At 38.6% G+C, this 12,457-nt stretch overlaps 1 protein-coding gene across 12 annotated transcripts in view; it reads right to left on the bottom strand.

Annotated features, from left to right (window-relative positions):
• SLMAP (sarcolemma associated protein) overlaps positions 1-12,457 on the bottom strand; it is a 78,497-nt gene that overhangs the window by 43,547 nt on the left and 22,493 nt on the right. For all 12 annotated transcript variants that reach the window (XM_005422451.3, XM_031058143.1, XM_031058144.1 and 9 more), the window contains exon 2: positions 3,303-3,450. In XM_005422451.3, the coding sequence (XP_005422508.1) occupies positions 3,303-3,450 (148 nt within the window). The remainder of the gene's footprint in view (positions 1-3,302; positions 3,451-12,457) is intronic.

Genomic DNA, 12,457 nt, shown 5'->3' with positions numbered 1-12,457 from the left:
CCACAGGCACGGCTCCGTCCAGAGCACCGAACTGCCGCCCCACAGCCACGGCTCCCTCCACGGCGTGAAACACCTGCCCCCCCATCCACAGCTCTCTCCACGGATTAAAACCCCGCTCCTGCTCCATTTGCTGTTCCACACTTGAGTCACAAACTTCTTGGTCCCCTCCAAAACACGCAGCTGACCCACATTTCACAGCTCCAAAACCCCTGAGGACCCGTCCTAAACCCCGACAGGTTCTGCTGCTCTACAGCACAACAGGAACACAGAAACCGTTTCGGTTTGTCTCAGTTTTTGCTTCCTAAAGAGACAATTCGCCAGTGATGCTTTTGTTTCTATTTTCACTCGTTAATGTGGTACCCAGCCCTGAGGAGCCCCCCACACCCCTCGGGGGTCTGCGCACTGCCTGGCAGCACACACTGCTGTGGGGCTCCCCACTTATATGACCTCCCTCAAACATCCCATGACAGAACAGATGTATGAGAGTCCAAACCTGACTAGAAAAATGTGCATTTTTGCATTTGAACTAAATCATGTTGGTATTATTTGACCTTGCTTTGCAATGCAGCTGCTGCTGCTGCTTGCTGTGCAGGGAAGTATCACAAATTAACTTGGAATGCTCTGGCACAAGTGGGAAATTAAGAAAGTGCTGTAAGAATATAAACCACACTAACACAGTACTGCTGTATTAAGGAGAGGGAAATGGCGAGGCCCCTGTGCTTGTCAGTAATATAGCAAGTGGACAAATAAGGAAGCAGGAGGGATGCAAACACTTCTCCAGGAGCTGTTATTGAGTTTGGCTCAGCAGCAGGAAACTGAGGAATTGGTTCTCATACCCGATAACCTGAAAAATCACATACTGAACATGCCACTATTTTAATGAACCAAATCCAGATCACATTTGCAAGGAAATTACTTACTAAAACACAGCCTCAACAATAAAATAAATGTATTCTAGCAATACTGACAGAATTTAAAATTTACATGGGCAAGTACACCCGTTCTGTCCTGTCATTACCTTAAAATTACACACAGCAGATTGCTGACGTGTCTTGTGCAAGTAAGACATTATGTAAATACCAGAGTGCAAAGTGCTTTTAAAGGGAATCACCAATTTAAAAACTACTTTCCTGTCTGTTTCATGACTAGATTAGATTAACAGTAACATCTAAGACTACTGAAACCAACTGGTGAAAAACCCATGTTTACATGCATTCCAACCATACTCATAGGTAAACACCCTGTGATGATAAAATCTTCATTCTCTGCTTGGGGGAGCAGAGAGGGAAGAAAGCAAACTTGTATCCTCTTCCTCATTAGCGAGCTCAACACGTTCATGAGTAACATGAGCACAGCTTCCAAGTTCAAAGCCAGAGAAAAGGACAAGGAAGGCAACTTAATCTGATCACTCATTACACAAATGCCGAGTCACCAGCATTTGTGTAATGTATCGTGCTTTGTAAAACTAACACAAAACCACAGCAAGTAACTACTACTGGCAAAAATTCATGGCAAGAATTTGCTTACGATTAACTTTGTGCAAATATTTCCATGAACTAACTCCAATGTGCTGATAAAAGCAAGTCAAGTCCAATTTCTCTTCCAACTAAATCTTTTAATAAAAACTGTTTTAGCCTAAATACACTTGAAGATATTCAGCTCCTCTTAGCAAGGACAACATCTCATCAAATTAATAGTTCCAAGTTCATCAGATGGAGTGTATACTTTTGATCTCTTCCATGCGTACTGCTAGTATTCATAAATGTTTACAATCACTTCACATGGAAACATTTTCAATAACTCCCAGCAATTTCAGCTAGGCACCCTGGAGCTGAATCTTTGCTATACCATTTTTTGAGAAGAGTAAAACAATGTGGTAAGACCTTCACTATAATGAATCACTCAAAAATACTACAGCTCCAAAAGCTCTTGATGACAAAATACCACCACCACCATTACTTAACAATGTTTTCCTTAAACACATTCATTAACCTTCCTCTGATACTTCAGATATGAGAATTACAACCCCATCTGGCTAAAGACAAAATTCACGAGTAACAGAGCAGGTGCCATCTTTATGTTTTGTTCACTTAATGCACTTTAAGAAATTCTCCTGTTGTACTATGGTGTGGTTTGTTGGGCTTTGGGGGGGGGTTGCTTTGCAAGAGGATTGCTTTGATGGACGTTTCATTTATTCGCTTGTTTTAAAAAACTATCATCAGCCATCCAATTTAATATTATTTTCATTCTTCTCTAATATACTTCTCTTTAAGGACACCCTCTATGAAGGTCTTGCTCAGAAAAGCAGTAAAGGGGTGATGGCAATTGACCTTTAATGCTAAATCTGTGTGCTGCTGAGTAGGTAGGATTCTACAGAACATGGCCAAAAGTTCAATGCTTACAGAAACCAGCAGACCCATTAGGGAACTTTTAAAAAAGTTTATAGTCTGATAATCCCCATACAGACCAGTCTCCAGAAAGATAAAGAAATGGTTCCTGACATACTATGTAATTTCAAAAGAAAAGAGATAGAGGCTGCATTTTAATTAACACAGATACAGAGCTATTGCCATAATACAACATCTCCTGAGCATGCACACTGGGAAGAAGACAGCAAGAAAAACAAACCAAACAAAAATGCCATCACCTCATTTGTCAGCTAGCAACTTTTTTCTATTCTCATTTTAAAGTACCTGCACAAATCAATATCAGTAGCTGACACAGAAGGAAACAGTGGGTATCCTGAAAAGAATTGTTAGCCTGTTTCAAACCTACACTGACTACTTGATCAAGAAATTCAGGTTCATACTTCTGCCATACCATTAGCTGAAACCTTAAGGTTCAAAGGGCTTGAAAGAAAGGTAATTACAATTATAATAATAAAATCCAAAAGGCCCAATACAGCTTTACAAACATGTGCCTGCGTTGTTAAAATTGCTGTAGGTCAATTTAAGTGAGGCAATAGATGAACACACAGCCCCAGCTGAGCCTCCTTTTCCAGACCTACACTTCCCCTGCACACAGTAAGGAAGAAAGTAGGCCATGGAATCAACCCAGTAAAGTCCATTTTGGGGTGTGAGGGCAGAAACAGAGCCTGTATTTTCAGCAGACATGTTTCTTGATCAGGTACCACATGGGGCCAGGGCTCACTGCCAGCACAAAGGAGGGAAGAAGTAACAAAAAACAAAACAAGACTGTTTTCTTACAATGGGAATGCCATTTAGTTTTAAAGACTGGATTGTAGTAAGATGTTCCACATAAATACACTTGAAAAGAAACCAAAAAATGATCCATACCCTTACCTTTCCGCGTGTTCTCCGTCACATCTACACCAAACTGGATGATGTCACCTGACATAATTTCACATGGTGGGCTTTCCTCAGATCCTCTACTCAGTCTCTGACTATTAATAAAGGTACCATTACTACTTTTAGTGTCTTGAAGATAGAACTGTAAACAAACAAACAAAAACAACAATAAGATATCTGGGAAAAGACAAGAAATACAAGCACAACTTTATTTATATAAAATTTATTTCTAGAAGATAACAAATGTATCAAACTCTAAACACCCTCATCAGGATGCAACACCTTCCCATCATCAAGAAGTATTGTATTTGATTTTGAGTTCACATATGATTGAATTCTAGCACATACACTATGCAAATAATTGCTACAAAGTGTGTCTGAACTACTGCCTGCAATAGAGGATCACACGTCATTAGCAGCAACACCTTTTGCCACAGACATACAACAATTCATATTTAAGTCGGTCAACACACAAAAATTCTAACTGCTCATACATTCAAGGTAACAGTATTGCATGACAATCATGCTGCAGGGAAGGCAACTGAAGGAAAACCTCTGGCAAAAGACAGAATTCAGGAATTGCAATAAAAGACCATGGTGAAATTTAAAGAAAACCAACAGGATGCTTTTACTTCTCAGCAATACTAGTTCACATCATTAACTAAAGTTCAAGATTTCAAGTACTTTTGAAAACACCCAACTGCAGAATTAATTAAATGTTAGTAGAAACTTAGTGAATCTGAAACTGCTTTTATGATGCAAGACTTGTAGTCTAAACTTCTGCATCTGAAAAGAGGTTACAAATCAATCATCCAGCAGAAGACCAGAGTGACTGGCTGTGACCTGAGCAGTGACACCACAAAAGAGGGGACCAGAACGCTACTGACAGCCAGGTGTAACTACTGGAATGAGTCAATCTCACTACTCCAAGATAAGAATAGCTGCTACAGGAACCTGCTGGAATGATAGAAATCACTGGCTTCCTGCACTCAAACAATCTCATTAAGTCCCAAAGCAGGCATAAGGCTGGGGAAAAAGATGTTGTGTTCAGAGAAATGAATGTATTTCCATCTTTTTCTTATAAAACCAATTGACCTTTCCTTTTTTGCAGCATTCCCTGCAAAATTTTCCATGTTTTTAAGTGCCTCTATTATTGCAGGCCTCAAAAAAAAATCCTGATACATAGCTCAAAACCACAGTGTCAAGGGGAAAGATGGGTTTTGAATGGAGTGAGAGTAGAGCACCAGGGCTCCTTAGATCTTGTACTGGAAAGTGACACGGAGTGCATGAGATGCATCTTATATGGCATAACCCAGTGGCCCTAAGCACAGAGCTGGAATTCCATTGTGTCACTGGACTCACTAATCAAGGGGAAGGCCAGCACAGGAAAGCTCAGGTAGGTGTTAGAAATGAAATGCAGTACATGAAAAGAATGAAAAGCAGAATGTGAAAGACTTCCCTCCCCCCAACAGATACACCTTAGATCTTCAATTGAAGGAAAACAGTAATCCGTCATAAACTGATAAAGATGAAGGTAAACATAAATTATGGATAGATCAAGAAATTCTGATTGCATTCACTATATTAATAATCAAATCCACTCTAAATAATACTCTCTATAGTATTAAATACTATCTATTAACATACTAGTATATCATACAGCTTCTATAAGTTATATGCTTAAAAGCCAATCAAATTAATTAGCTTCTTAATTTAATAGGCTGAAAGTACTGAACCCTCTCATGGTTCATCACAGAGGTAATTATTTCTTGCTTCCTGTTTGTTTTCAATTAGCTTTCTTCTTCATTTGAAAATTCTTCTGTTATGAAAAAGTGAGTCACAGGCAGGGAGAAATAAACATGCTTCTGCTTATTTGCTCTTCCCCACCCTTTTCTTCTCTGAGCATATCTGCCTTTTATCCCTCCCAACATTTTGATTAATCACTGCCCCTTGTAACCACATTTTTGTGGACTCCGCAAATGGGATTCAGACAAGATAGCACAAGGAAATACAGGACAGTGACCACAGGAAAAGAAGTGCAACAGAGCATCAGCAATACAAAACTTGTAAAACATCAGCAGACACAACTTTCAAACGGCAAAAGAATATTTGTAAACAAATGTCTACAGAAAATACACATTACATTTAATATTATGTAACTTATGTCCACTTAAGTGCATACTACTGAACTGTATTACACAAATTTTAGAAAAGTGATGCTTGGTCTTCAAGTCTTTTCATCCTGTTTGTAAATACGCTTCTTCCTGTATCTAGTAAAGAAGCAATACCAGCCACATGTTAGTAGCTAATGTCTAAGGAGGGGAAAACACACTGCCTTCAAATCTTGCTGTAAGGGATTCAGTTATCTTTAATGTAGCCATTCCTCAGGAACCCATTGAGCCAGTCCCTTTCAGGTAGCAAATTGTAATGTTACTTCCATGCTGGTTTTCACTAGTTCAAATGATCTTTCTCAAAGGTCAATCTCTCCATCCCTTTTCCATAATTACTAAAACTATCTTAAGGAAATAAAATCAAATGCAAGCCCTGAAACAAATGTGTCTATACATTAACTAATACTTGTGGCAGCATACTGGATTTATGTACTATTTAATTATGAGGTAAGCACAGTGGGTCCTGAGATTCCCAAACCAACACCTTTTGCACAGCAGCTGTGTAACACAGCACCTTCCAGGAGCCCAGAACCACTTGTCCTCCCTGCTCCCAGCGCACTCAGGCAGCAGTGCCAGCTCACAGAGCAGCGATGCCTCCTGCCCTTCCCAGCTCTCACTGCTGAGCTGTGCCACCACCTCACCACCTGGACTGGCTCAGGCATTTGTTCAGTCACTGCAAACCAGTTTCGAGCTGATGCAAGGTAAACAAGGAGGTGCTTAAGCTGACAGAAAAAAATGGCAGCATATATTGGCCTAATTACACTTGCTTTTATAATTCGCTCTCCAGAGTGAAGTCCCAGCCCTTTTGTACCTCATATTAACAACAAGTCCAATGTAGAGCAGAGATGGCAGCTCACACACATTCAAAACAACTCAGCTTTTGAGGACTGTTAAAGCATGACCACATCCTTAATTCAAGGGATAGCTGTATATATTGTGTGAGCACTGGTTTCCCCTCCTTTCGTAAAAAATATAAGATAACACACAAAGTATTCAAGAAATGTATGTTCCATTATCATAACATCTCAAAGAAAAAAATTCCTAGCCTCTCTTTCTTCTTTAGTAATTTATTGTTTATACACCCTCCCACATACAGCCATTAATAAGATCAATTAACTGCAGACACCTTACCAGGCTGCTTCCACAAAATTTTTGAAGATTTTATTCTCAAGTAAAACTTGCAGTTCATCAGTACACACAAACCTGTCCAAGTACAGTCCACTTCCCTTAGAAACTACAGTACGGAATTTTCAAAAAAAAATACAGATTTTTGTTTCCCTGTTTTGCAAGGAATTATGTACTTATTTCACAAACTTAGTATTTATAGTATTTCAAATTACTCTTCAGTTTTGCAAATGGAACAAAGGTATCTCCTCTGCTCTGACCTATGGTGCATAAAAATCACATTCTTCCTTCTAGGTCAATGACTCAAGAGCATCAACAACCTGCTAAATCAGTTCATGTTTTATTTTCATGCAGTTAGATACCACTATGATTTTTCCCCTATAACAAATTGCTAGTATTTCCTGATTAGAGAAATAGAAGATTCTTCTGTAGTGATCCCAAACCATGATACATCAAATCTAAGCACATAAAATATGTTAATTCTAACTGATATTAGGAAGTTACAAACTGCTACACACCATGAGGACAGATTTTAACCTAACTTATGAAATGTAGGTTAACTGTTTTCTTCAAAGTAATAAAACAAACTCTAACAATAACAAACTCATTCTGTTTAATGATCACTATTGCAACATCTTCCAGGAGGTAGGCTGACAAGTGAGAAAGCCATGATGTGTTTTCTTTCCCAAGACATATACAGGATGCTACAGGATGAGACACTTCTGAAGGATCTCAGAGAAGACAAAATATGGGCTCAGAGATGTATAGAAAATCGTGAAAATAGCACACTTCTTCAGTGATTTGATTATCTGGATTTAATTACAGAAGAACTACAGGAAGAAACAACTGACCAGCTTTTTCATTCTTCTAATATTGCTATTACTATGTACAGCCATCATCTGCCATTTTAATAGCACATTACTGCTACTCCACCTAACCCAGCTTGAAACTGCAGTTCAGGGCAATTATTCCAAGAACTAGTGAGGAGAATTGCTGCAAAACAATGGCAGTTTGTCCACAGAGATGTGAGATTCAGTATGTGAAGAGGAACAACTTCTACATCAAAAAATGCAGGAAGAAGAAGAAATCATTACATATAATTAAACCTATTTCAGCCTCTTTCCATAGCTGAATTAATAATTAAGTAAGTACCAAATTGTAGGCTATTGCCTTTTACAAAAAGTAATATATTTTATGTATTAAATAAATTTCCACTGCCTAAAAAATGAATGTAGAAAAAGAAGCCCAATTTCAGAATCTCCTAGTTTACCATTCTTTTTCTCACCTCTTATTTCCTCTGTGAAAGAAGTACACACAACTCCCATGAGCTTCAGGGTTTTGTTATACCTTTGTGGCTTTAGCTTGAACCAGAAAGATTTATATTATTTTGTCAAATTATGAACTATAACCCGTAAGGAGCTGGCAGTTTCCTTTTTGCCATGGTTACCACCACAAAGGGGCAGCAGGGCTATTAGCCAGAGCAGTTAAATCAGAAAATGCTGCAGTTAATGATGAAAGATTCGTCCCTGACTTACTAAATAATCATTGAACAATTAATGCAGGAATTATAAATGCACCCCCTGAGTACTAAAGCTAATACCCAAAAGCAGGAAATAAATGGGGATCTAGAAATTGGAATACTTGCCCTGGAGTGATACTTCACTAAGCAGTAATGTAACTGAGTTCATTTACTCGTTGCATGCTGAGAATTCTACCAGGAAACAAAATACACTGTGCACAAGTCCAACTGTGCAAAGCCAAAGACTTTAAAACAAAATATATACCACGGTCAAACTTAGAGGGCCAACATTTGCCACACTGTGGCTAGATTTTTTTTTTTCTCATATTGTTACAAGATTATTTTATCTTTTCTGAAGTCTTAACACTGACAATTTTCTCATTTTGGGAGCAGCACTCTGCTAGCAGACTACACTGTACAAACCATATTGAATTCCAGGTCAGTCCTTTGGCTGTAAGATAGAGAAGTTCAAATGCTAAATTACCTCCAGATCCAATTGATTTGAGTTTCTCATTCTGGTCTGCTTAGACAGATCCCAAATTCCTTTCCTCTCACTTGCCTAACTCCACCCGTCTATCAAGGAAGTAGAAGTATTTGTCTCCATAAGCAAGAGTAATTCACAGGGTGGGGTACATCAAGCAAAATTGCTTTTCTGTTTAGTTTTCCATTTCTTAAACACATAGATCTAATAGCTCTTTGCTTACTAAACCCCACTGCTTCAACTCAGAAACAAAACTAGTGCATTAACTTTGGAGTTATTATGAAAACTCCTTTTTAAAATGCTTCTAACTACCCCAGGCAAGCACCCACTATGAAACTAAAAGCAACCAGCTGTGAAGAAAGGGATTTTCCAGTCAGATTGAACAGAGTGAAGGAGTGGCAGTTGGCTTTTCAGGGACTACAAGTATTGGGTTTCTCAAATGAAGCAAAACTTGCTAGTAGTTTTCAGTAACTTTTCTAAAAAATAATAAACTTTACCACTTTTTCTATGAGTAATAAAAGAACAAAAAAAGGATAAAAAATTGACATTCTTTGATACAGCATGGGACAAAAAAAGTCACTGTGTTTTTAACTCAAAGTGTAAGCCTAATGTAAATCCAGCTGCAGTGATGAGAAAAGGTTAAAATCTTCAGCTATTCCCAGGAATCCAATGCTATCCTTCCAAACTTGCCAGTAGTTCAAAGGGGTAGAGGGGAAAGGACAGCAGGGAATATGCTCTTCTGCTAACCAAATTGTTCCTTTGTCTGTTTACACCTTGAAGTTTTGTTGTCTGTACTGCCAGGACAACCCTGCTGGTTACTCATACCTGTTGTCAAGCAAAGTAAACTGTGCCAGTAAAAGCAGCTTTGTGCCAGCACAACTGAGCCTGGGTATAAACACAGCTTGGCCTTTGCAGACACATTATTTGAGGTGCTATAAAATATTAATCCCTGTGTTCCTTGCCATGTCCTGGTTGTTCAAGTGCTTTGAAGTTCACTATAGGTCCTGTCACTCAGCTTAACTTTTATGTGAGTGGTCAGCAGACTTTGCCCAAAAAGGGCACAGGGACTATGAAAGGGAAGGGAAGATGGATGGATTCGTGGGGAGGAAGAGGAGTCACCTTACGTAGGCAGAAAGGCAATGCCCAGCAATGAGAGACACCAACAATTAACTGTGCATAAAACGTGTTTGGCTACAGCCCTGAGCTGCTCTAGTGCCTTCCTCAGAAGCAAAATGTCACCTTTCTCAACAGAACAAAGCAGAATGTTCAAGTTGTACCCGTGAACATTTCAGCACAGACTTTTTTTGACACATGACTTTGCAATGTTTATTTTAACTGCTGACTTTTACAGATACACTTACACCTATCAGAAATTTAAATTCTGGCATGTTAAAATCATTAAAAACGAAAAGCACCCAAAAAAAGTATGTTTGCAGACTTAATGCCACCTCCTATGCGTTGTGCCCATTTAAGCACAACATTTACTTTCTAAATCATTATTCAAACCACACATTTGCTAGTACCTGCAATTCAGCTTACTCATTTGAAGGTGAAAAGCTCAGGACTCAGGATTACTATTAATCAATAGCTCTATACTATTGTTCAAGTAGTTACAGATCATCTACTTTACATCCAAAAATTCAGAAAGAGGATATCAGACACTTATTTTACAATGATTTTTGATTTGTATTAGAAAGTGGTCTTTATTAACAGAAAGGCTACTAAAAATATTAAACAATTCTTTCTAAGTATTCAGTTTCACAAGTAGCTACATGAATCTTAAAAAATATGCTATTTAAATGGTTTGAGCTATTTTTATCAAATATAATTCTCAAGCAGTATTGTTCCATATTTCCAAGTAATTCATACTTAAGAGAATGACAGAAGATGGCTAAAAGTTTCAGTGTAGGACCTTAAACTATATCATAATCCAAGTCCTCTAGTTTAAGACAAAAGTTAAAACCAATGTTCACTATTCAAAATTTGCGCATGTATATGAAAATGAGGAGAAAAAAATCCCTACTGCTTGTGGTCAAATCTGAAGTTCTCTCTATTAGGAGACAACTGTCTCAAGGTGAATTAAGAAAATTAAGGAAACCATGACCTACATCATCCTTGCTTTCATGAAATACAAAAATGTAATTGTGGGTTCCTCAGTCCAGGAGAGACACGAAGCCCCTGGAGCAGGCCCAGCAGAAGGGACAAAGATGATGAAGGGACTGCAGCATGTCTCTTATGAGGACAGGCTGAGGGAGCTGGGAGCACCTTGAGAAGGGACCTCACCAAGGTCTGTCAGTATCTGCTGGGAGGTGTCAGAGGATAGAGCTGGGCTCTCATCTGTGCTACCAAGCAATGGGACATGAGGCAATGGGCAGAAACTGATGCCCAGCAAGTTCCACCTGAATATGAGGAAGAACCTCTCTACTCTGCAGTAACTGCACACTGGAACTGGTTGCCCAGAGGGGCTGTGGAGTGTCCCTCACTGGAGATTTTCAGAACTATCTGGACACAATCCTGTGCTGCACACTCTCAGGTGACCCTGCCTGATCAGGGAGACTGGACCACATGACCCACTGTGGTCCCTTCCAATCTAACTATTCTGTGATTCTGTGAAAATGTAAGTAAGTAAACAAATGGCATTACAATTCCTGAATCCCTCAACACCAGTCAGTGGAGAACTGAATGAACATCACTAACTCACTTGCAGATTGCTCTTGTTTACTTTAGCTTCAAAAGGATCTATCAACACTCCAAACACCTAAAAGAAGAAAATATCTGGGGAAAGAACCATTAGTGTTATAGGCATAGCAGTTTATACAGCAAAAAAATCCTTCATATAAGATGATAAATATATCATATATACCAATACTGATGTAACAGATTAAACTGAAAACAAAGCTTTTATTCTATGATTGTGCACTATGACTGTGCACAACCAATGTGAATGGAAACATTATCACAAATGATGGCTCCCCTTTCTAACCTATTTACCTTCACCCTCCTTCAGCAGAACTGGTAACATTCAAGTAACACACAAACTATTTTCTAGAAATAACCATTTCAAGCCTAACTTGACAGCTGTGAAATTAACACCTCCCAGCAATCACATTCCATAATGGAAAAATGTAGTATAACACCAAGTCAGAGAAGAACAAGTCCTGGACACTCCCTATTATGCTGTAAGGCCTCCTCAAAATTCTGCAGTTAGGTAGAAGATTTACAATGAAGGATGTGAGCAGAAGCAATCCTAGGCATGATCCAAAATATTTATTTCTCTTCTAAATAAAAATTTCTGCAGGAAACACAAAGTGTGGCATGAAGTGACTGCAAAAGGTAGAAGCTGCTCAGGTACCAGGGTCCTGATCTATCCCTAGATTTATTCCAATAATCCAAAAAGGCATTCGCTGTCAAAAGGAAAAGAATGACAAGATAGATACTCACAGAAAACTTCAAGCCACAAAATGCAACACCACCATATAAAAATAGATCCCTCTCTACACATCAGTGTCACTAATTTTGATGCAAAAAGCTATTTTTAAAAAGAAGAGATGTAGAGGAAGAGTTCTAATTTACAAGTAATTTGGTTTATATATAGCCAACTGCCTTGCTACAGTGTCACCATAGTTACTAATTACTACTCTTTAGAATGTCTCTTTTACTTAACTTTTGTCCTTAGCAGTTCACCAAAATTTCTGACTTCTTGCTGTAAGTGCTACATGGTTTCAGGATAACTTCAAGAATTTTGTATTTATTATCTTCTCAGCGGAATAAAAGTCTATCCCTTCACATACATCCTGCTTGAAAACTTTTGTACATGTATCACAAAAGAGATGAAGGATATTAACACTTTCAG

This window comes from Geospiza fortis, unplaced genomic scaffold, assembly GCF_000277835.1.
Source record: "Geospiza fortis unplaced genomic scaffold, GeoFor_1.0 scaffold78, whole genome shotgun sequence".
Taxonomy (NCBI): Eukaryota; Metazoa; Chordata; class Aves; order Passeriformes; family Thraupidae; genus Geospiza; species Geospiza fortis.
The sequence above is the reverse complement of the archived record's forward strand: the minus strand, read 5'-3'. Positions and strand labels throughout refer to the sequence as shown.